Source organism: Lampris incognitus, chromosome 8 (assembly GCF_029633865.1).
Source record: "Lampris incognitus isolate fLamInc1 chromosome 8, fLamInc1.hap2, whole genome shotgun sequence".
Lineage (NCBI taxonomy): Eukaryota > Metazoa > Chordata > Actinopteri > Lampriformes > Lampridae > Lampris > Lampris incognitus.
The window spans coordinates 32,633,785-32,658,735 of record NC_079218.1 but is presented as its reverse complement, the minus strand read 5'-3'; the positions used below and the strand labels follow the sequence as shown (position 1 = coordinate 32,658,735).

Genomic DNA, 24,951 nt, shown 5'->3' with positions numbered 1-24,951 from the left:
AAGAACTAGATGGGATGTGAAAGGTCAAATCCACAGTAGTCCCAGTGGTAATAGGAACACTAGGGCTGACCCCCAAATTGGGAGAGTGGCTGCAGTAGATTCCAGGAACAACATCTGAGGTCTCTGTTCAGAAGAGTGCGGTCCTAGGAACAGCTAAGATACTGTGCAGAACCCTCAAACTCCCAGGCTGCTGGTAGAAGACCCGAGCTTGAGGAAGACACAAACCACCCGAAAAAGGATGAGAGGGTGATGTGTTTTTTTATATGTACATACAATATGAAGTAAGCGCTGACCAGCATCCCTGCGACCCTGAGAGCAGGATAAGCAGTTCAGATAATGGATGGATGGCTATATACAGTGATTTTCACACAAGTCCTAAAAGTAGATAAAGAGAACCCAATTAAACAAATGAGACAAAAACATTATACTTGGTCATTTATTTATTGAGGAAAATGATCCAATATTTCATATCTGTGAGTGGCCCATTTCAGGTCCTTCCACAACATTGCGGTTAGAGTAAGGTCAGGACTTTGACTTGGCAATTCCAAGTTACTTCTGGGCTAGGGGATAGGTTTGAGTCTATAGTTACAATTCGGGTAATGGTTAGGCCTAGTCGGTCTATTCTTACTGTAAGGTTAGACATTAAAAGTGGACATAAAGTGGTTAATTTAGGTGAGTTTGGTTCAGTTTACAGTTCAGGTTAGGATTGTGATTGGGTTTAGTTTTAGGTTTAGGGAAAGGGTTGAAGTAAGGGCTGATTTTTGGCTTCATTGTTAGGAAAATAGGATTTTGACACTAACAGTTTTTTGGTCCCAAGAGGATAGATAAACAAATTTGTGTGTGTGTGTGTGTGTGTGTGTGTGTGTGTGTGTGTGTGTGTGTGTGTGTGTGTGTGTGTGTGTGTGTGTGTGTGTGCGTGCTTGTGCGTGCGTGTATGTATGTGATTTATAATTCACTTCACAGTTTGTGTTGCACATGTTCCATGCAAGACTGATTTCCCGCTGTGAAACCTCACTGCAGTTGTGGTCAGTAATTTCAAAAACAACATCCCCTTTTTGCATTTCTCCCCACTTCACCCTGAATCTGCAACTGAGAAAACTGACTTGAAAAAGCTTTTGCATCAGTGGCAAGCAGAAATAAACCAGGCAAATAATCAGCAACCTCTCAGTTGTTGCTAAGAACAGACACCAGGTCTTCTAGGGAAGAAGGGTTGGTTGTCGATACCAGATTAGAGGGCAAGGAAAGCACATGACCGCTGTCATGGCAGCAAACAACAGCAATAAAAGTCAGACATGCAGAAATAAAACTACACTGAGGATATTAGAACCACAGAGCAAAGCTGTACCGTACCAGGAAAATAGATTAAACCTCGGTCTAAAACCCTCTAAATCCCCCGATTCCCATGAACCCTTACTCTGACATGTATTGTTCCATCTCCTCCTAACTATATTTCTGCTGTCCTGCTCAGGGTACAAATAACATTGTAGCCTTTGGTGGACGTGTAGACAGACATACGGTATATGCCATTCATATCTAATAAGAATCTTAAAGTTAGACTTTGTTCGAGCAGATTTGGCTCCAGTGGGAGTAAAATCCCTGGACCCTTGCCATGTTGATACCATGCTATATAGCCTTTGCTTCACAGGGAAATGAGCCCGAAACCTTAGTAGTGCTTGTGCCACACTCCACCCACTCAGATACACTGGGACAGGAATCGCCTGAGGGCCTTGATAGGGAAATACTACAATGCCTTGCAAAAGTATTGAACCCCCGTGACAGTCATCACTAGTTTCTGGATTATAAAAGATACTCACACATCTGTTCCTGAACAATATTATCAATATTATTTTTGTGAACCCATAAGCTCTAACAGCATGTTTCCAAAGCCAAAATAAGTTATGTTTTGCTGACATTTTATTAATAAATTAAAAACTAAAATATAGTGCTTGCATAAGTATTCAACCCCTTGTGCTCTGAAAGCTCCAAGTTTACACAAACGACAAATTATTCCTAAAACAAACTCAGGATAACAGAATTGGACATAATTAGTGTGCACCTGTAAGATATTAAAGTAATGGTCTTGCTTATGGGTATAAAAAAAACACTCTGTGTAAAGTTCATTAGCCGGGCGTGAACGCCATCAGAAAATGAAGACAAATGAGCATAATACTGAATTAAGAGACAAAGTGATTAAAATGCAGAAGGCGAGAAAGGGGTATAAACAATATCCAAGTGTTTGGATGTCCCACGGAACACTGTTGGATCCATTGTCAGAAAGTGGAAGCTGTATCACACCACCCAGACGCTTTGTAGGACAGGCTGTCCCTCAAAGCTAAGTGTCGGAGCAAGCTGTGGGTTGGTGAGGAAAGCCACAGATGATCCTGCAATCACTTTGAAGGCGCTCCAGAGGTCAGTGGCTGAAACTGGAGTAAATGTGCATGAGTCAACCATATCACAGGCTCTCCATAAATCTGGCCTGTAAGAGGGTGGCAGGAAAGATGCCGTTGCTCAAAACTATGCATAGAAAAGCACGCTTGGAGTTTGCTATCATGCACAAGAGAGACCCAAATTAGGATGTTGTTATGTAGTATTGGCCATCTAAGTTTGTCCCTTCTCAGATACCATCATGCTTCCCTTGCGTACCTTGTGTGTTATGGTTATGCAGATTCCGGGGATCTGACAAGACTACATCTGCCCACATGAAATACTCCTCTGTCTCCTGCCTCTTCATTAGAAGTTATACTCAAGTAGAAGTAGGAGTATACAACAAAACTGGCGACGAGGTAATACATTCCCACGTTGTGATTATTATTTTTGGCAGAAAGTTCGACTTAAACAAGTTTTTCTCGCAGATGTACAGAGCAAGGTCGCGGCTAACTTAGCAAGCTAGCTACCATATAGTAGAGAAGACGGCACTCCAACAGAGGACAGCGCTGCTGCGTGAGGAGGAGAAATCTCAGCGGTGGAAAGGAGACGGAAAGAAAAAGGAGAAAAGAAGGGCTGTAAGTCAAACGAAACAACAAAAAGATAAACAAAGTGGACTGGCTAAAAAGGAAAATTAACATAAAAAAGCATAAGGATAAGGAAAATCAGTGGAAAACAACCGATACTGTATGAAAATGGCAGTACTGATTAGAAACAGGACCATCTGAAGAAAACACAGAGCAGTGGAGCGCATACACTGAAAGGTTTGAGTATTTTATACTTGCTAACAAGATTAAAGGAGAGGTTGTAGTGCCAACCTTCTTGAGTGTTATGGGAGGAAAACCATTCAACCTACTGCGCAGTTTAGTACAACCTGAGAAGCCAAGGGACAAATCATATGATGAGATAGTCCAAATACTGGGAAATCACTACTCTCCTAAGCCCCTGATTATTTTGGAGTGGTTCAGATTCCATAAAAGGAACCAGGAAGAGGGGCAAACTGTTTCACAGTTTGTAGCTGCACTGAAACGGTTATCTGAACATTGTGAATTTGGATGTGTGCTCAATGACACCATACGTGACAGATTGGAGTGTGGCCTACGTTGTGAGTCCATCCAGAAACGACTACTTTCTGAGGCTGATTTGATACTGAAAAAGGCCATAACGATAAGCACGTCAATGGAGATGGCTGTTCATGAAGCACAGCAACTAAGTGTATCAACACATGTGCATCAGTTGTCTTATGAGTCCAAGAACAAGGCAGCAGCTGGCAAGCCATGCTACCATTGTGGTAAAACAGGGCACCAGAAATCAGAGTGCTGGTGTAGAGACTTGGACTGCAGACACTGTGCTAAGAAAGGCCATATTGAATGCGCCTGTAAAACAAAAAAGACCCAAACACACAAACAACACATTGAAAAGAAGAAAAGTGGCTTCCACAGAAACAAAAAGAAAAACGTGAATAAGATGGAGCATGACCAGGATGAGCAGAGCAGCTGTGAGTCTGACGATGACACAATGTGTGTTGTATCTATGAGGGACAGTGATGATGGATACTGGGTCACACCACTGTTGGAGAACCACGCAGTGCGGATGCAAGTAGACACCGGTACACGTGTATCCATGGTATCAGAAGCTGTCTGTAAGAAGAAGCTGCAGCACCTTGCTCTATGAATGACAACGTTGAGATTAAGGACATACACGGTGAGGCTGTTCCAGTGTTAGGAGTTGTGGACGTGACAGTGGACCACAACAAACAGAAAATGATCCTTCCACTCTACATCATTAAAGGAAACTGCCCAGCTCTGCTAGGCCACAGGTGGCTGGAAAAGCTCAGACTGAACTGGCAGGATGTGTTCCTGGTTAATGATGGAGACACAGGCCCCCTACAGGAGATTTTAGAGAAGCACTCCAAGGTTTTTGATGGAGAACTCGGCAGCATGAAAGACATTACAGTTAAGCTGACAGTCAGTCTAGGAAGCACACCAAAGTGTCTAAAAGCTAGATATGCCCTGTATATCATCAGACCCAAGGCAGAGGCAGAATTAGACAGATTAGTGAAGAGTGGAGTATTGGAACCAGTGAGAACAAGTGAATGGGCTACACCAATTGTGCCAGTCATGAAAAAGGACAGGTCTCTAAGGATCTGTGGTAATTTTAAAGTCACTGTGAACCCTGTCTTGACTGCAGAACAGTATCCTTTACCCCTCATCGATGACCTCTTTTCAGGTTTGGCTGAAGGACAGAAGTTTAGTAAGACAGACTTGTGTCAGGCATATCTGCAGATGCGTGTGGATCCAGAATCACAGGAACGATGACCTCTTTTCAGGTTTGGCTGAAGGACAGAAGTTTAGTAAGATAGACTTATGTCAGGCATACCTGCAGATGCATGTGGATCCAGAGTCACAGGAACTGTTGACCATAGTGAGACACAAAGGGCTGTACGGGTACCTTAGGCTCCCTTTTGAGATTACTTCTGCTCCTGCATTGTTCCAAAGAGCAATGGACCAAATTCTGAGTGGGCTACCAGGGGTCCAGTGCTATCTGGATGACCTCCTTATCACAGGTCCAGATGAGCAGTCCCACTTAGGGAACCTGGATGCAACACTACAAAGACTGGAGGATTATGGTCTGAGAGAAAGGAAGAATAAATATGAGTTTTTCAGATCTTCTGTTGAGTATCTGGGCCACGTAATTGACAGTAACGGACCCCACAAGGCACCGTCAAAGGTGAAGGCTATTGTGGATGCGCCGTCCCCGAAGAATGTGAGTCAACTGAGATCATTCCTCAGCCTGCTGACATACTAGGCAAAGTTCGTGCCTAACCTAGCCAATAAGCTGAAGCCACTGCATGAGCTTTTAAACAAAAGCAAGATATGGAAGTGTACAGACAATGTGAGGCAGCTTTCAGAAAAGTCAAGCTGGCCCTCTCTGAATCAGAGGCCCTCATGCATTTCGACCCCAAACTACCAGTTCAGTTGGCTTTGGACGCCTCGCCGTATAGTGTAGATGCAGTAGTGTCACACATCTTACCATAAGGGGAAGAGAGACCAATTGCCTTCGCATCAAGGACCTTGAGCCAGGCAGAAAGCAGGTATGCACAGATTGAGCGTGAAGCACTGTCTATAATATTTGGAGTGCGTAAATTCCATCAATATATTTTTGGCAGGAAATTTACGCTACTGACTGACCATCGACCACTCACCTCTATCTTTGGTCCCCACACTGGCATACTGTCACTGGCAGCCGGTCGCATGCAGAGATGGGCTCCTTTATTGTCCGCTCACCAGTATGACATAAAGTGTAGGAAAGCAGACTGGCACGGGAACACAGATGGGCTCTCCAGGCTTCCTTTGCCTGTCACACACGCTGAACCAACACAAGCCGAGATCTTCTACTTCAAGGAAGTGCCTGCTGCTCCAATGACCTCGACTCATGTGAAAAAACACACACACGCTTATCCAGTCTGTCTGAGGTTATGGACATCATCACCTGTGGAAGGAGAGGAGAGATGACACAGAGTTTGAAGCCTTACCTGGTGAGAAGGAATGAGCTTTCAGTCCAGTCTGGATGCTTATTGTGGGGCTATTGTGTCATCATTCTACCACCACTAAGAGAGAAAGTGCTTGATGAGCTCCACTCTGGACACTGTGGTGTGGTGCGAATGAAAGAGATCACACGCAGCTATTTCTGGTGGCCAAGCCTGGACACAGCTATAGAGGAGAAAGCAAAGTCATGTTCTGCCTGCCAGAAATTGAGAAACCTCCCACAGTGGCTCCATTACACCAATGGGACTGGCCTGAAGAACCGTGGCAAAGAGTCCATATAGACTTTGCTGGATCGCTGGAGAACTACATGTTTTTAGTGGTGGTTGACGCTCACAGCAAATGGCCTGAGGTTGTCATCACTTCCTCAGAGAGAACCATTGAAAAGCTAAGGTCTATCTTCAGCCATTTTGGTTTACTACAGCAGCTTGTTAGTGATAACGGCCCACAACTAGTGTCTGAGGAGTTCAAGACATTCATGGAACAGAACAGAATCCAACACATCAAGTCTGCGCTGTATCACCCAGCTACAAATGGGCTCGCTGAAAGATTTGTACAGACCATGAAGCAAGCTCTCAAGTCCTGTCAAGATATGCAGTCCCTCAACCGGCGCCTCAGTGCTTTCCTGTTGTCTTATCAAAACACAACTCATGCTACCACAAAGCTGTCTCCTGCCATGGCTCTGCTCAAGAGACAACTCCGCACTTGTCTGGACCTCTTGAGACCACAAAAGACAAGAGGTTGTGCACCGTCAACAGAGAGCTCAGGTAGAGAGATGAGGGAAAGCAAGATTGCGGAGCTTCACAGCTGATGACAGCGTTCTTGCCCAGAACTATGCCAAGGGGGAAAAGTGGACACCAGCGACAGTTTTAGCAAAAACAGGTCCAGTGTCTTACACAGTAGAAACCAGTAGTCATCTAATCTGGAGAAGACACATTGATCAATTACTACACACTTCTGGCTCCTGTGATGACTCACCTCAGCCATTATCCTTTGATCCAGAGCTGGAGGCCTACCTGGAACCACCTCCATCACCACAAGATCCCCAGACGCCAGCGTTTAGAATGGATACAGTTCCAGACACCCATACGCATGCTGAGGTGCCTACGCCAGGCATCACTTTGCCCAGACCAGGACCCATACAGGCTCAACTCAGAGACACAGGGACTGACTTACCCACAGGTCACACTTACCCCAGAAGAGACACACGACCTCCGGATAGACTGACACTGTAGTCTAGAGACTAACCCACAGCATTGGGGCATAATAGTCCCCCGGGTTCAGTCTGGGAAATTAGGTAGTCTACCCTCTTTCCCTAGTTCAGGCAAAAGTTCTACATTGTCAAAACAAGTTTTGGTAATTAACACGTTAATTTGTTAAAAGTAATTATATAGGGAAGAATACCAAACAATAGAGACTGTGACATAGTAACAGAGTTAATTTGAAACAGAGACTTTAAAGAAAGTATATAGTATAGAGTGAAATGTTTTGCTTTTGTTAAGGGAACATCAAAAGTAAAGGAGGAGTGGTATGCTATTTATTGGCCATCTAAGTTTGTCCCTTCTCAGATACCATCATGCTTCCCTTGTGTACTTTGTGTGTTATGGTTATGCAGCTTCCCAGGGTTCTCACAAGACTACATCTGCCCACATGAAATACTCCTCCGTCTCCTGCCTCTTTATTAGAAGTTATACTCAAGTAGGAGTAGGAGTATACAACAGATGTGGGTAAAGGTTTTGTGGTCAGATGAGACGAATGAGATCAGGAACATTTGTCATTTCATTTCATGCACTTGCATACATGAAATGAAATGAAATGAAATATTGTTGACTACAGCAGTGCAACACAAGGACAAAAGCGCATATCCAAACTACAAGAACACATATATCCAAACTACAAAAACACATATATCCAACATATCCAAAAAACAAAAAAAAATTGAGCTTTTTGGCTTAAACTCAAAGCGTTATGTGTGGTGCAAACCTAACACTGCTCATGCCCTAAAACAACCCAGTATCACATCTTTTCATGTCATAGTCACAAATGATAAATCTATGGATATGTGCTGTGCAACAGCACGCAATACAACTGTATTTCAGTTGGAAGGCTGTTTCGTGGCTGCACCACGTTTTTTTCCCCTTCTTCTGTCAATCAGGACTCAGGAGCGCAGAAGCCATATAGGTTAGGGTTAGGGCCAGAGAGGATCCGTCGCATATCGACCTGTGGATTTTAAAGACGTCTTTAACATTTCTCAACACAAAAACACGAACGTGTCCTTGGTACCTAAACAATATGAGAGGCTAATGTTATGCTCATCCGTTTTCATTATTTCTCCTTCGATTCTGAGAAGTCAAGCTTGTTTTGGTCGGTTTCAATAGTGGAAGACTACGTTAGTCTACCCATGATCCTCAGCGAGTTTGAAAGTCATGCTGAGTGTCACGAAAAAAAATTGGAAAATTTTTGTCCGTGTACACAAAGCAATAGATTAAATGTCTATTATTTCACGAACTACCGTGAGACTGGGCTGCCTAAAAACTCCCTCCCTACAGTGAAGCATGGCGGTGGCAGCATAATGCTGTGGGGTTGCTTTTCATCTGCGGGCACTGGGAACCTTGTTAAAATTCAGGGAAGAATGGATGGAGCCAAATACAGGGAAATACTGGAAGAAAACCTGTTGCAGTGTGCCATAAAACTGAAGCTTGGGAGGAGGTTCACCTTCCAGCAGGACACTGATCCTAAGCACAAGGCTAAAGCAACAATGGCATGGCTCAGCAACAAAAAGGTGAATGTTTTGGAGTGGCCAAGTCAAAGTCCGGACCTCAACCCCAATGAAAATCTGTGGCACAGACTGAAAATCGCAGTCCAGAGGTGCCAACAACCTGCAAGACCTGTACAAATTCTGCCAAGAAGAATGGGCAAAAATTACTCCAGAAGAATGTGCAAAGCTTGTACATACCCAAGAGAATTATGGCTGTTACTTCAGCAAAAGGGTATTCTATAATGTGCAAAGCTTGTACATACCCAAGAGAATCAAGGCTGTTAATTCAGCGAATGGGTACTCTACAAAGTATTGATATGTGGGGGTTGAATACTTATGCAAGCACTATATTTTAGTTTTTAATTTATTAATAAAAAGTCAGCGAAACAGAACTTATTTTGGCTTTGGGAACATACTGTTAGAGCTTATGGGTTCACAAAAATAATATTGATAATAGGATTCAGGAACAGAAGTGTGAGTATCTTTTATAATCCAGAAATTAGCAATGACTGTCAAGGGGGTTGAATACTTTTGCAAGGCACTGTACATTATAAACCTGAACAGGATGTTCATCTGCAGGCATGAAAACGGGTCAGGGGTGAAAAAGGTGAGTAGGATACGGCCCTCTACGGGGGTCCGGGGGCATGCTCCCACGGAAGAAAATTTTAAACATTTTACATTTAAATGCATCAATCTGGTGCACTTTGAGAGAAAAATCAAGCATAATTACAAGACAGTATGTATATGTTCACATTATGCAATATAAGAACCGAGACTGACAACTTCTCTCATGAAATGCGCAAGAGCGCAGCTTTAATATAGGGTAATAGTGGCAAAACAAGATAGGAATACTAACATGTGTATGGGTGTTGTTTATATCTTTTTGGCAGAGAATGCACCGTGCGAATCCTTGTTTATTGATCTTCCGGAAGACATCTGACAGATGGAATGAGAGCTCTTGTTCTTTCACTCTTATTTTCCCTTCTAGTTTAAGCCACGACCAATTCCAGCTGCATTTGATGCCTGCGTCCACTTGTTTTACAAGAGCATCTTTCTCTCCTAACACACTCATTCTGGAAAAACAATGTTAACGTTAGTAGGGTTAACTTCTAGCTTAATTGATAAGTGGTGGTTGTTCACACTTGGATCTGACATTACATGTTATACAGATATCTGTCCACTTGAAATCAGATGTGTAAACGAGTTCAGATAAGTAACTTAGACTATAGGCCTAACGTTACCCTAACCCACAGAGTAAAATTGAAAATTGTTTTACACACAACGTTAGGCCTACATACATAGTTGGATTTCAGATTAAAAGGTATCCGGTATTTACAGTTACAATATAGTAGGTTAATAAGTAACATTACGTCCCTTCCACTGACTAACATTACTCAACATAATTCTGTGAATGTAAACTTACACGATGTATTTCGCTATGCTCGCCTGCGCTTTAGCGTGATCCTGGAACAGCCAGGCACTAGAGAGCCCCCAGGCTTGCGCCACTCATAAATCGACGGTTACAGTCCAGTTCTTTGATATAAGCCTGTCCTGTGGCACATACACATAGGACAGTGAAATTATGATATTGTCAACGTTCGCTAACGTAACGTTAGCTAATTTGTTGACTCAGATTCTACAATGTGAGTTAGCGAACTTAGAACACAAAAAGCTAGCTAACATTAGCTAGCTAGCGTTAACATTACCTCAGCCTCCCACCGCACCAGTTCCTCAGTCCACACATCCTGAAATGGGTTTTAGAGATTTTGAGAATTAGCCAACAGTTAACGTTCATCGTGTTTCTTTTTGTGGGATAACGTTAGCTATACAACTTAGTCTGCTGCGTATACAGTGTAAGCAATGTCAGCTAACGTTACCCTACTAACTAGCTAGCTAACAATTTTCCACAAGACGCAAATCTCTCCACCTGTCTGTGTGGAATATAGCTAACGTATGCGTCAATGACACGTGGATTCTTTATTAAATCTCTAGCTAGTGATAGATTAGCTACCTGAAATCATGTAGGACTAGGCTATGTCAGCAGAGCTCCTGAGTAACGTTATACATCAGGAAATATTGAAATGATTGAAACGCTCACCAAATTCAGTCAGGCAGGCATCAGTCAACTAACGTTAGTTCAAAGAGTCGTCTTCCCTCAGCCCCATGGAATGCTCAGCCCCGCGCGCTCCTCCATCAATTGCTTTGGTCAGCACAAGTACTCGCTGCACGAGCACTTCACGAACCAATCGGGTAGCGGTACCTTCCCAGAGAAGACTGGTGACGCGAGGCCCCTCGCGCTCGTAAGGGGAATATTTTGGTCAATGAAAAAGGCGAATTCGAATTCGATAGGCCAGCTCACCATGGCTCCGCGCTCTCGTGTATAACTCCATGTGCGGTCCATACATCCCCCGCCCCAAATATTTTTTCATCGGATCCACACGATTCACGTAGGTCACCTATTTTGGATTCAAAAGGTGAGTGATTTTCATGCCTGATCTGAAAAAAGGGAAGTTTAATCAAGGTAATCATCAAGCATCAAGATAAAAGTTAAAAACTAAAAAGCCCTCTGTAGCACACCTGTCTGAATGATGGTCTGACTCTTTCACTGATGGTTCACAGAAGTTTATTTGCATTAAACAATGACGCTTTCTTTCTTTGTCCCTTTTGCATGGTGAACACACCATAAGAGCTATAAAGAAATAAAGAAAATCCTTACCATCTTTTACATTGTCAAAACCTTAAAAAATGTAGCCTTATCATTATCATCAAAAATAGATTCAATTTTAACCTTAAATGTTTTTCTTTTAGTTTTTACATTAAAATCATAAATTTACACCCCTTTTAACCCTTTACCTTTGAAAATTTCTACCAGAATGCTATGATCATGTTTAACTTCACGTACTGTTCATTTGGACACAATATAAGCAGTCAACACAAAACATACTTAAAGAGAATAACTACACACATTTAGCCTTGACCATATCACTGCAAAACACGAATAATCTCAATATATTAGCAGGCAACTTAACAAATGTTATACCTACTCCTTTAAGATTGACAAAATGGCTTAGTATCACGCTAATATTGCAATCTTATGGGATTCAGCATCTACAACTACTACTACTACTACTTTCGGCTGCTCCTGTTAGGGGTCGCTACAGCGGATCATCCGTTTCCATTTCTCCCTGTCTTTTGCATCTTCCTCTGTCACACCAGCCACCTGCATGTCCTCCCTCACCACATCCATAAACCTCCTCTTTGGCCTTCCTCTGTTCCTCTTCTCTGGCAGCTCCATATCCAGCATCCTTCTCCCAATATACCCAGCATCTCTCCTCACACATGTCGAAGCCATCTCAATGTTGCCTCTCTTGCTTTGTCTCCAAACTGTCCAACCTGAGCAGTCCCTCTAATATAACCGTTCCTAGTCCTGTCCTTCTTCGTCACTCCCAATGAAAATCTTAGCATCTTCAACTCTGCCACCTCCAGCTCCACCTCCTGTCTTTCCGTCAGTGCCAGTCTCCAAACCATATAACATAGCTGGTCTCACAACCATCTTGTAAACCTTCCCTTTACGTCTTGCTGGTACCGTTCTGTCGCAAATCACTCCTGACACTCTTCTCCACCCTGCCTGCACTCTCTTCTGCACTCCTTGTTACTTTGGACAGCTGACTCCAAGTATTTAAACTAATATACCTTCATCACCTCTACTCCTTGCATCCTCACCATTCCACTGTCCCCCCTCTCATTCACGCATAGGTATTCCGTCTGGCTCCTACTGACTTTCATTCCTCTTCTCTCCAGTGCATACCTCCATCTCTCCAGGCTCTCCTCAATCTGCACCTTACTCTCGCTACAGATCACAATGTCATCTGCAAACATCATAGTCCATGGAGACTCCTGCCTGATCTTGTGTGTCAACCTGTCCATCACCATTGCAAACAAGAAAGGGCTCAGAGCTGATCCTTGATGTAATCCCACCTCCAACTTGACACAATGTAACTCCTTCTGGCCTTCTCTATACTTCTCAATCAACATTCTGAAAGCAAACATTGCATCACCTCTTCTCTTAACCTAGTTTCTATTACTCTTTCCCATATCTTCATGCTGTGGCTGATCAACCTTATACCTCTGTAGTTGCTACAGTTCTGTACATCGCCCTTGTTCTTGAAAATCGGTACCAGTATGCTTCCTCTCCACTCCTCAGGCATCCTCTCACTTTCCAAGATTGTGTTAAAAACTCCACTGCCATCTCTCCTAAACATCTCCATACCTCCACAGGTATGTCATCAGGACCAACTGCCTTTCCACTCATCATAGCTGCCCTCACTTCCTCCTTGCTAATCCACTGCACTTCCTGATTCACTATCCCTACATCATCCAGCCTTCTCTCTCTCTCATTTTCTTCATTCATCAGCCCCTCAAAGTACTCCTTCCACCTTCTAAGCACACTCTCCTCGCTTGTCAGCACATTTCCGTCTCTATCCTTGATCGCCCTAACCTGCTGCGCATCCCTCCCAGCTCGGTCCCTCTGTTTAGCCAATCGGTACAAGTCCTTTTCTCCTTCCTTAGTGTCTAACCTGTCATACAACTCACCATACGCCTTTTCCTTTGCCTTTGCCACCTCTCTTCGCTTTACACTGCATCTCCTTGTACTCCTACTTTCTTCATCTCTCTGACTATCCCACTTCTTCTTTGCCAACCCCTTTTTCTGTATACTTTGCTGTACTTCCTCATTCCACCACCAAGTCTCCTTGTCTTCCTTCCTCTGTCCTGATGACACACCAAGTACCTTCCTAGCTGTCTCCCTCACTATTTATGCAGTGGTTGTCCAGCCATCTGGCAACTCTTCACTACCACCCAGTGCCTGTCTTAACTCCTGTCTGAACTCCACACAACAGTCTTTCTTCTTCAACTTCCACCATTTGATCTTCGGCTTTGCCTTCACTCGCTTCCTCTTCTTGGTCTCCAAAGTCATCCTACAGACCACCACTTGATGCTGCCTAGCTACGTTCTCCCCTGTCACCACCTTGCAGTCTCCAATCCCTTTCACATCGTGCCTTCTACATGAGATATAGTCCACCTGTGTGCATTTCCTCCACTCTTGTTCGTCACCCTGTTCCTCCCTCTTCTTTAAATATGTATTCATATTTATATTCATATTCGTATTAAGTGAATATGATTATATTCATATTTGAATATTCATTGTCATTATAAAAATTACAATATGTCCTACTTTTTCCCCTCCTCTCCTCTTATCTTTCAATCAATTCTATCGTTCTCATCTTATCTCGACCCTACTTTTCCCCTCATCTCACGTCTCCCATCCCTTACCTTGTTCTGACCTCTCCTCCCCTTATCCCCTCCCCCGTTCGGACTCATCTCCTGTGCTCCCTTCACCCCAAACTTCTTCCTCTTTTTCTCTATTTCCAATATTCTACCAATCTAATCTCCTCTCATCATCTTCTCTCCGTCTCCTCCACTCCTCTTCAGATTCCTGGAGCAGCGATGGACAGAGTCAGTCTTCTCTGGCGTCTGAGACGTCGGGCCCGTCGCGGAGCACTCTGCATGGGCTTTTTTTGCATCTGCATGGCGTTGCTCTATGCCCTCTGTGCCGAAAACAGCGTGCCCGTGACTGATGCCATCTTCGGTGTAAGGGCACGTACCCGGGCCCAGCCTCGTGCACACTCTGTCATCAAGGTTTTCCCACTATTAATATTTATTTTGGTTCACTAGCAGCTAGGCAGTGTTAGCGTGTAATCAAATACAATATGTACTTGTTTGTGTTATCTGATTACTGTCTGTTCTTCTGAAAATATGGTAATATTACACCTGTTAAAATGCCCCTTGATTTCTGAGCTCAAGGCCAACAATAGCAAACCCAAACTAAGTGACTGTTGCTCTTGAACACTTTTAAATATATGCATAATCATGTTCTCTCCAGAAAGGTAACTTTTTGTAGTATTGGAGTCGCCAAATAGCCATGTTGTGTTGGCCTTTTGGAGTATGCAAGACAGTAGATTTTTGACCTTTCATCTAGACAGCCCTGTAGGGGGGTCGGTGTGTGTAAAAAGGTTAATATATACAGAATATTGTATGGCAGCAACATATTGTAAGATGTGTGTGTGTGTGGGTGTATAGTCTGTAGTTTGTTAATGCACTGTTAACAGTACACTCACACAAACAGGCACAAAAACAGACACATTTTGTAGAGTATACATATAAATGATATGTTCTTCTAATTCAATTGTTTTCATTTACAGTCCATAATATGCAATCCTCTTAATGTTTTTTTTAACCACTCTGTGTATCTCAGGTGCTCCGGGGCGGGGCCAAACCAATGTACATAAACCCACAGAAGCTTCCGGGTGTCGTCCCTGGTGACCCTCACCGTCCAATCCCTGTCCTCTCCTCTCCAAATCACACCCAGGAGGCCAAAAAGGAGTCAAACGCCAAGCACAACAGGAGAGAGCCCGAGTCCTCTGGCTTCTTTGCCTGGCTGCTGCCCCGCCCTTTCACACGGGCCCTGGAGACCGTGTTTGGGGGCCGCCGTCGAGGGAGGCTAAGCGGCGGAGCAGGAGATGCGGAGTTCTTCGGGCCTCACGGGAGTCTGGGAGAGGTGTGGAATGATGAGATGTCCAGCAGCATGCTGGGAAGCCGACTGAGGAAGGTGGTACAGAACTACCAGGTGAGAGAGTTTTTACATTGATCCTGTGCAGGAGAAACCGTGACACTGATGCTTACTGGTGTTGGAGGTTCCTTTCACTTTGCTTAAAGTATAGAAAAAAGTACTCATTCCATCACAGTTAGGAGGTCCATTCTCCATAAAACTCAAAGTGCAAAGAACAAAACCTGTTTTTTTGTCAGGCTGGCAAAACGTAGGCCCCCATGTTGTATCCTCTGTCTGACCTGACGTCCATCCATCCATCCATTCTCTTAACCGCTTATCCTGCTCTCAGGGTTGCGGGGATGCTGGAGCCTATTCCAGCAGTCATTGGGCGGCAGGCGGGGAGATACCCTGGACAGGCCGCCAGGCCATCACAGGGCCCGCACACGCACGCACACACACCCATTTGTTACGGCTCAATTAATACCAAACAATTAAAAAAAGTGCCGCAAGAGCCGTACCGATGAGAAAGTCACTACTCAGGAAAACTCCGAGTCACTATTACCATATAATTATGGGTTTTTTACAATCTTGGCCAAAACAACATAAAGAACCAAACAGCAAATTCATGGTTAACCAAGGCAAGGCGGTGATAAGGGCAAACTATGATGACTAAAGATGAATACACTAAACACAAACAGGCAAGGGAAATAATACTCACCGCCCTGCCTGGCAAAGCCAAATAAAAATGAAAGGAGGGTACTAACCCCAAAATTTAAAAAAAAAGGGATCTAGAACATAAGCATGAGTGCCAGTCAAAAGTTAACTAAGAAGTTTACAAAAATCAAACAAACAGCATTCATAAAAGTGAGGGAGCCTCTCCATGTCCATGGACTTGTGAGCTTCTTTTATAGGAGTCAGTAGGGGAAGGCCTTAGGTGCAGCCCATCCGCAATCAGTGATGCAATCAGGACCACTTCACTGGCTCCGCCTTCTCAGGCACCACCTCAGATGACAGAATGGGCAGGGGTGTAACACCATTCATTCCTAGGGACAATTTAGTACCGCCAATTCACCTGACTTACATGTCTTTGGACTGTGGGAGGAAGCTGAAGCCCCCGGAGGAAACCCACGCAGACACGGGGAGAACATGCAAACTCCACACAGAGGACGACCTGGGATGACCCACCAAGGTTGGACTACCCCGGGGCTCGAACCCAGGACGTTCTTGCTGTGAGGCGACCACACTAACCACTGTGCCACCGTGCCGTGCCTTCTCCTTTCTTTCCCCACCTCTCTCTCTCTTTGTCCCTCTTTCGATTTTTAATTTTCTCAGACCTGGTTCTGTATTTCTTGTCATCCTCTCCTTTTTCTGTGTCTTTCTCATTTTTAACCTGTAATAGATTGGTTCTGATTGGGGCATATCCTCCCTCTCTTGTCCTCATAGGAGGATTTTTTCCTCCCAGTATGGTTTGTATAAAGTGTCTTAAATTTAGGTCAGAATAAAAGGTTATTAAAGCTTTAGTCCTAAGATTTCCATGCTAACAAATGTTCTTTTTGATACTTGCTATTGCTGGTGTATTTAAGACAACAGCTACAGTCTTCACCATAGTAACCAAATGTGGATGAAGAATACAGCCAGCAGTAAGTTTGAACAAGAGGGTAAAGTTGTTTCTGCAAACATTAAACTTTATAATCGGACTCTCTTTTTTTTCTCTCTCTCTCATCTCTTTCTCCTTCTATTTCTCATCCCTGTTTTCCCTCAGGCTATGAATAAGTATGGGGTACAGTTCTCTGGCCCTGGGGGAGTGGCCAGCAGGCCTAAGCTAAGTGGTCCACAGCTTCTTTGCCAAATGAAGGAGAAAGTACAGGTCATAACCTTGACCCCTGACCTCCAGCCTTTCTCCTCACTCACTTGGGCCTCTCATCTGCCGCCGAATCCTCTAACCACTGACATTGGGCCATATAAGAGCTGTGCTGTGGTGTCTTCAGCTGGCTCACTGCACTATTCTGGACTTGGCAAGGAGATAGGTGAGCTATTCATCTGGCAGGTCTTCAAGGGAAGACACCTAGCAGCCATGCAATACATCTTGAGTGCTGCACAGGACTAGTATTGCAAGATAACATCAGTAGTGTGATTTAGCGCACTACACGTCAGTGATCTGAATGGGTGATATGCACAGTATATTTGTATTAATTGGACACTCTTAATGACTACTGAGGATGAAACTGTTGTCATCTACTAAAACATGTCCCACAAAGCTTCACATTTCTGTGTTATTTGTAATTTTTATGAAAAAGACCTAGATTTCTCTAGAACAAACAGAGGATGTGGGAGTTTGTTTGAAACAGTAGCTAATTTACAGAATAGGACAGTGATAACTGAATGCTCACCACACTCATTCTCCAATCAGGAATTACTTGTACAGCTGGAATATGCCACCAACCAATCAAGCTGCTTGACTGATGTAACTTGTTATATAAATTCAAGGGGCTTTCACTGCCTCTAAAACTTTTTCAAGACAATGTCCTAAAATGGAGAAAACTATTGTCTTCTTGAGTTGTGCCTTAACCTCACTCTTGATCTCATGGGTCCCTGGGCTACACTACTTGTTGAAGCCCCTTCCCACACGATTTTCAAAAGTGTCCTTACTGCCATGCTCAATGCTGGACACTTTATAAAATCAGCAGAACACATAACATCATTACTAACTGCATCTGCTAAGGACCACAAAATGCAAAGCAACAGAAAACATAGTACAGCTAACAGGAAGTCAGACTCTTACCCACAGCATCTAACATCAAAGCCCAAAACGTGACTTGAGCAGGCATACCACAAAAGAAAATAGCATAGTGTATGATTCGTAACAGACTTCTTTTAGTTGTTAAGCCTACACACACACACACACACACACACAAGCCTCTTCTTTGTTGGTGTAAATAAAAGCTACGGTTACCACTTAGCGAAAAAAACTCGTAGGTGAAGCCTCAACTCTCTAAAAGACTTGCATTGACCAAAACCACAATTGCAAATTGATGAAGAGTTGCTGCCTGCCAGCCAACTGGGACCCATATAGCACATCAAAACTCAAGAGCAAGCTGAAAACTTCGTCTCAACAACAGCTTCAACAAAAAAGAGAACAACCTCATAACAAGCATCCGCCTTCAATTCAATAGCATACATATTCAATCACTGAATAAAGATTGTTGCCACCCTGCCTCGAGGCCCAATACCTCACCTAGACCCAGTGCCGTCTGAGAAGGACTTAATGTTGGTTTCAGAAAAAAGCTGGCAAGTGAAACAAAATACAGAACTGTGGGAGGAAGAATTTCAAAGCCATTCTTTCTGCACGTACTTGCCATTTGCAAGTCTGCTTTTGAAGTAAAATTTGGATGGTATGGTGGCAGCACCACTACATCCATAACTTTGTGAACCTCAGTTGGCAGTGAAGAAGCCTGTGGCTTGGCTAGCTTGTCCTGCCATTGGTTGTTCACTGTTCTCCACGGACAAGCCTCATCTATTGCCACTACAGGCTGTTGTTGATTTTAGCAATTAATGTCTTGAAAAATCCCATGGGTTTAGGGCTTTTATTGAGCACCTCTCTGACACTTTTGCTTTGACATTCATTTTATGAGCATCACTCTTCTATCTTATTTCAGTCATGATGACAGATGTCCATCCAAAAAATGCTGTGATGTAGCCTACCCACCACCCCACCCAATAACCTTGTGAACCCAGATAATAACCTTGATACTGGATTCCTGGTGAACATAGCATAGAAAATATGCTCCCTTAATGAAGAAAATGATCACTTGTCCAATTCATTATGTTAACATAGGTTAGAGGGGGAGACAGGCCTATTTTGTTTTAAAATACCTAGCAATAATATTATTTTTGCATTTTCCTGTGATAATTTCGAGGCCCCTTTTCAGGCAGGACTGGACTGCAGTCAGGATAAATCCATATGTGCTATATGCACAATGTTAATTCTGTATTTGATTACTTTTTTAATTTATGCATGATGATTTGTTGTCTGTAGTCTCACTTCCTCTCAAAACATGACAATAACTTTATCTGAAATGCAGACTCTCATGACGCTGTGTTGAGGTTCAATGCTGCACCCACAGTTGGCTATGAAAAGGATGTTGGCTCTAAGACCACCATCCGACTCATTAATTCCCAGGTGAGCACAACACCCTTTTAAAGGAAACGCCTAGTTACTGAAAATATCCAGGTTTTTAATTAAAAATTTAAAATATAAACAGCCATGAATACGGATTCGGAGACAATACTTTAAGGATACTTTCAAAGCCTATATATTCAGACTTTTTTATATGTATATAAATAATGCACTGTCAAAATCTCTATTTAGATGCAGCTTGATATTTTCTAGATGAGGAAAAAATTCTTACTAATTTCACTTCATGATTTCTTATAAATACTATTGGTTTAACTTGCTTTGTCCCATCTTTCTTGAGTCCATCTAAGACAGCTCACTTCCCTCAAATTGTCCGTGATTTGTTTAGTCTCTTAATAACATGTTATTTACAATATTTTGTACAATATTTTGTTTGTATTCCTCATTATTAGCTTACTAAAACTAAATATGATCATGCCTGCCTTACCATTTTTTTTCTGAATCCTGGTTTGAATCAAATGTTGATTTTCATTGACTTAGCTGGTTTCATTACAGAAACTGGGTCATACATGATTATGTTTTGTTATAGTTTTAGTCAACACATTTAACACTTCCTTGATTTCAATCTGCCTCAAAAATGGTTTTGCACAAAATTCTTCAGAGGAAAATGTACAACATGCATGGGTATCTCTGATTGGAAAACATGGGACTACTCTATTTTGCGCATCCTTACGCAGTAATCATCGCCAGAGAGGAGCTAAAACAATGGGTGGCACCCCGTTCCTTCAGTCAACTCTAATGATTTGAATCCACGATACAAGAATCAACACATAGCCACAGTCAACTAAATCGTTCTGTAAGCTGCACAACAGGGCCCACCGGCCCGTGAAAACAACGCACTGCAATTCTCTCTTTTCATCTAGGTTGTCAGGTTTTTTAATAAATGTACTATTGCTATATAATATAAACATTTACTGTGTTTACAATTTGCATGTTCTACTCCGTTGCTTGTCCTTTGGCAATGACATTAACATTATGTGATTCCCTGAGGATTTTGCTTTGTGGGATTAAATCCTCTTCAAAAGCAGTTATGATGCTAAAACTCAGTTGAAGCTGATAAAGAGTGGACTCTTTAAGCCTTGCTGGCAGATCTCTTTTTTATGTTTGAATCAAACAGCAAATAAAACTTAGTCTGAATTTTATATTCGAAATAAAATCTTGTTTATCATGCTACATTTTCATGTGTAGCCCCATCTGTATTATGTAAGTAATTGAACTGGAGTGGGATTTAATGTTACTATTTATAATTGCTATTGTAATTATTATGTGTTGTGGTTGTAGCAGTATTGTATTAGCATTATTATTGCTTTTACAAATAATGATTATTTTCACCTGTCTTTTAGGTGATGGCATCCGAGGACCACCATTTCCTGTCCAGTTCTCTGTACAGCACAGGTGTTCTGGTAGCCTGGGACCCCGCCCCCTTTTCTGCTGATCTCTCTCAGGTGAGGCTTGAAGATGTGCTTGAAAGTACAGACAGCAGGGAAAATGTGTCTTTTTTGGCTGCTGGCTGTTGCTGTTGGTAAATCACACAACTCAACTTTTTTGTAATTAAGTCTTATATTGGTAATTTTTCAGATTAAAATCAATAAACATTGAACGACTAGATGAAATGATAAAAAGGGAGCAGGAGAAGAAGGAAAAAAGGGGGAGAGCATCTTGCTAGTAACTCATGCTGAGCCTATGAGAGCTGCTTTACTCTATAAGATCTGATGGTTGGTCAGCCCACTACTAATCTATTTCCACAACTTCTCTTCCTCCGCTACCTGCCCTGTTCTAAATCTGGCTTGCTTTGCTGCAGACGTAAAACTTTTTGTCCCACATAACTGTTCCTGGGAGTCTTACCTGAAAGTAACCATTAAAATAAGCAAACTTATGTAATTCATACTCATTTACTGCTTTGCCTGCATTTGTTCCCTGAATTTTACACTGTAACAGAATTGGAGTTGATTTGTCATTGAAAACTATGTCACTTACGGCTTTATGAAACCTAACCTCCAACACACTGTCTCAGAGGGCGGAGACACACAACCTTGTACAGAGTTTGTTTTATTAAGTACCTGTTTTCACTGTTCCTGTGTGGCTTCGACAAATTAATCAGCTCATCACCTTAGAGGTATTGTATACAGAGGTATTTTACAGGTATTTTGATTTAAGGAACCAACCCCATAACATTACCATGTATCATTGTACAGGAATGTGTCTTATTGGCACTGGTTGGTGGCTTTCTGGTCAACATAGTACACAGACTTAAAAAAACAAAACAAGACACTGTGAAAGAATAATGTCAGACATACATCATATGGTAGACTGTACATAGTAACCTGGAGTCACCCAGTGATGAGGTAAAGCCAGTGGCTGTTTGACTTAGTTTGTGCTGTAATCCTTAACAGATTTTCATCATGAAATCTCTTCCTCCCCCAGTGGTACAACAAGACAGACTACCCCATCTTTATCCAGTACCAGAGATACAGGAGGCTGCATCCTCTCCAGCCTTTCTACATCCTGCATCCACGCTTTGAATGGCAACTCTGGCAGCGAATCCAAGACAACATGGCAGAGCCCATCCAGAAGAACCCGCCCTCCTCTGGCCTGCTAGGTACATCTAACCTTGGAGCTGCATGTGCTTTTTGTTTGAGTTATCCTTTTTTTGTACTTAATAATAAGAGCCAAGGGCACTGCAGGGGCAAACCACAGGACAAATACATAAATCACAGGCTACAAGGATGTAAACAAAAGTTAAAGTTGCTATCAGTACATTTTTAGCACAAAATTACCATCACATATGGGGGGTGCGTGGGAGGATGTTGATCATTACCAACTTCAAAATTATAGCTTTGCCAGGTGCTGAGACTTCTGGTTTTCAGAACCTGTGTTCTGGCCCAGAAACTTAATTTTGGTAAACAAACCATTAGAGGGCGCCCCACCCTTTAGAGTTCAGTGTCCTTCCACAAGACTGGGTCTTCACACATTGATCTCACTGTGTTTCAGCTTTTGAATATGGATGAGCCAGCTTTGTGACAAAAGTCATAATAAGAATTCAAAAAGCTTTTTTGTCCAGCAAAAAATAAATAAATATGATAAATGCAGAATAAATAATTATTGATTTTGAGAGGGGATGAAAACTTCACGACTTCACACTGATGCCGAGCCGGCCATGCTAGAATGTTTTAAAATATGCTAACTGACAGATATTGTACAGGTTTTTAGTTGGACAATATAATTACCTTTTGACATTTCTGCAGCATCCCTGGGTTAGGTAACTTGTAAAATTGTGAGATCTTATTAGCATTAGTCTTGTCACTTGTGGGCCACCGTTGCTCAAGGTAGCAGTTGCTATGCCAACGTTGTTTGAACTCCTACTGGTCGCTGATGTTGGTCTCTAGAGAAACAAACTGATTGCACCTTTAGGAAAGGGCTACAGGTGGAGGGTGGGACTCGAGGAATGAAAAATGACTTTTCCCCTTCCCTCCTCTACCTTTTCTCTGCACTCAGGAACAGTCCTGATGATGTCACTGTGCGAGGTGGTGCGTGTGTATGAGTTCCTGCCGTCCCGCAGAAAGACGGAGCTGTGCCACTACTACCAGCGTTTCTATGATGCTGCGTGCACACTGGGAGCCTACCACCCCCTGCTCTACGAGAAGAACTTAGTCAAACGGATGAACCAGGGACCCGATCGTGACATCTACACCCACGGACGTGTCACATTGCCTGGGTTCAGCAGCCTGAACTGCACCCAGGCTCCAGGACGTAACCGCGACTTCTAATTAACTGGAAGATGCTAGGCAGGGTGCACAGCTGGGTAGCAAAACGCAACTAGACATACAAGCACACACAGAAACACCCACGCCACCATTAAACATAGAATAAAACATCCTAGGATGCATGAGCATGAGGAGTGTGTAAAAACTGATCATTTGGAATCTGTTCCTAAGATAAACATGACAGAATAAATAAAACAAAGAATGGATGCACTTTGTGGACACTGCCAGGCCAGCATAGTAGCTGTGCCACTTATAATAAGCATTCTATGTTTTCTGCACTTTGTTATGAGTCAGATATAACAAGAAACAGAATCTGCACGTATTCTTTGTCGTACCTCACCTAATGAAAATCCAGCTTCAGCTGATAATGAGCCCAAACGTTTCACTTTACAGTCTCTCTCTCTCTCTCTCTCTCTCTCTCTCTCTCTCTCTCTCTCTCTCTCTCTCTCTCTCTCTCTCTCTCTCTCTCTCTCTCTCTCTCTCTCTCTCTCTCTCTCTCTCTCTCTCTCTCTCTCTCTCTCACACACACACACCTCACATAAGTACAAGTGCAGATATACAAACCTAAACTTACATGTTCACCCATGCAAAATACATACATACAATATATCAACATTAACGTTGTGCGCACAAACGCTCATAAGCACACACTTGTTTTTTGTACATTTGCAAAGTACACATACATGAACATGCTGACAGATACAGCCAACCTAACCCTGTTAGATAAAGTAAAGTATGTGAGCCTACTATTTGAACCTGCCTGTAACCTCGCCACCAGTCAACCATGTCATAATGTAAGTAGCCAATAATTACCATGGCTAGCAGTAGCAGTCATCAGCATAGTGGGAACATGTCTGTGAACACACAGTACATGGGCGAAAAAACACTTTGTGTTATTTATAGCTTATTAGAAGATGGTATGGTCATGTATGTGAGCCGGATGACTGGAAAGGATACAAAGGACATAGACATCAGCGTTTCTCCATTGTTTTTCAAGTGGGGTGATTCGCTCACCAAAGCCATGGGTCCCATCACGCAGGTGTGAATGAGGTGTTTATTGACTTTTTAAAAAAATATTTTCATTTCCCTTGGCAGGGTGGTAGATTACTTTAACGGGGTGAGACCGCAACGCCGAGACAATGGTAAGGAAAACACTGGACCTACTGCACTATGGTGGAGGGCTAAGAATCGTAATCAGGATCTCACAGACCCTACAAAAAAAGTTAAGTTTTTGTTGGAATGACACAGGGTTTAAAACATCTTAAAAAAAAAACCCTGATATTCTGAAAAACTCAAAAATCACATCTTTCAGGACAAAGGGAAGATGAATGTGAATACCATTTGCTTTCTGTGAAGACAAAGAAAGCAGATGAATGTTGTATAGGAGACTGCTGAACAATGTACATAGTAAGCTTCAGCTTAGTCAAACTGTGGAATGATCTGATTGACTGAGTTTTGTTCTGAAGATCCAAAAAGGTCCTTATATTTCTAGTGACCATCCTTGGGGGTTATTTCTATTGAGATGACAAACTTTGCTTTGCCAAGAGACAACGGTTTAATAACGGATGTCATTGTGTTTGAATAGAAAAAAGGCAAACGCTGCAACAATTCTCAACTGAGCAGCGGAACTCTGGTCTCCATCTCTGCCTGTTGTGGAT

The 24,951-nt window shown here is 42.8% G+C and overlaps 1 protein-coding gene and 1 long non-coding RNA gene across 2 annotated transcripts in view; one reads left to right on the top strand and one right to left on the bottom strand.

Moving 5' to 3' along the window:
• st6gal1 (ST6 beta-galactosamide alpha-2,6-sialyltranferase 1) overlaps window positions 1-23,627 on the top strand; it is a 35,090-nt gene extending 11,463 nt beyond the window's left edge. The window contains exons 3-9 of the mRNA XM_056285236.1: window positions 14,218-14,424; window positions 15,041-15,412; window positions 17,097-17,361; window positions 19,417-19,514; window positions 20,873-20,974; window positions 21,954-22,128; window positions 23,025-23,627. Of these exons, the coding sequence (XP_056141211.1) occupies window positions 14,218-14,424; window positions 15,041-15,412; window positions 17,097-17,361; window positions 19,417-19,514; window positions 20,873-20,974; window positions 21,954-22,128; window positions 23,025-23,296 (1,491 nt within the window). The 3' untranslated portion in view covers window positions 23,297-23,627. The remainder of the gene's footprint in view (window positions 1-14,217; window positions 14,425-15,040; window positions 15,413-17,096; window positions 17,362-19,416; window positions 19,515-20,872; window positions 20,975-21,953; window positions 22,129-23,024) is intronic.
• LOC130117088 (uncharacterized) lies at window positions 9,541-10,875 on the bottom strand. The gene is made up of 4 exons (XR_008810618.1): window positions 10,826-10,875; window positions 10,434-10,472; window positions 10,151-10,278; window positions 9,541-9,800 (listed from the first exon to the last, which is right to left on the bottom strand). It is a non-coding gene; the product is annotated as an uncharacterized LOC130117088 (long non-coding RNA).
• Window positions 23,628-24,951: the final 1,324 nt, after the last annotated feature.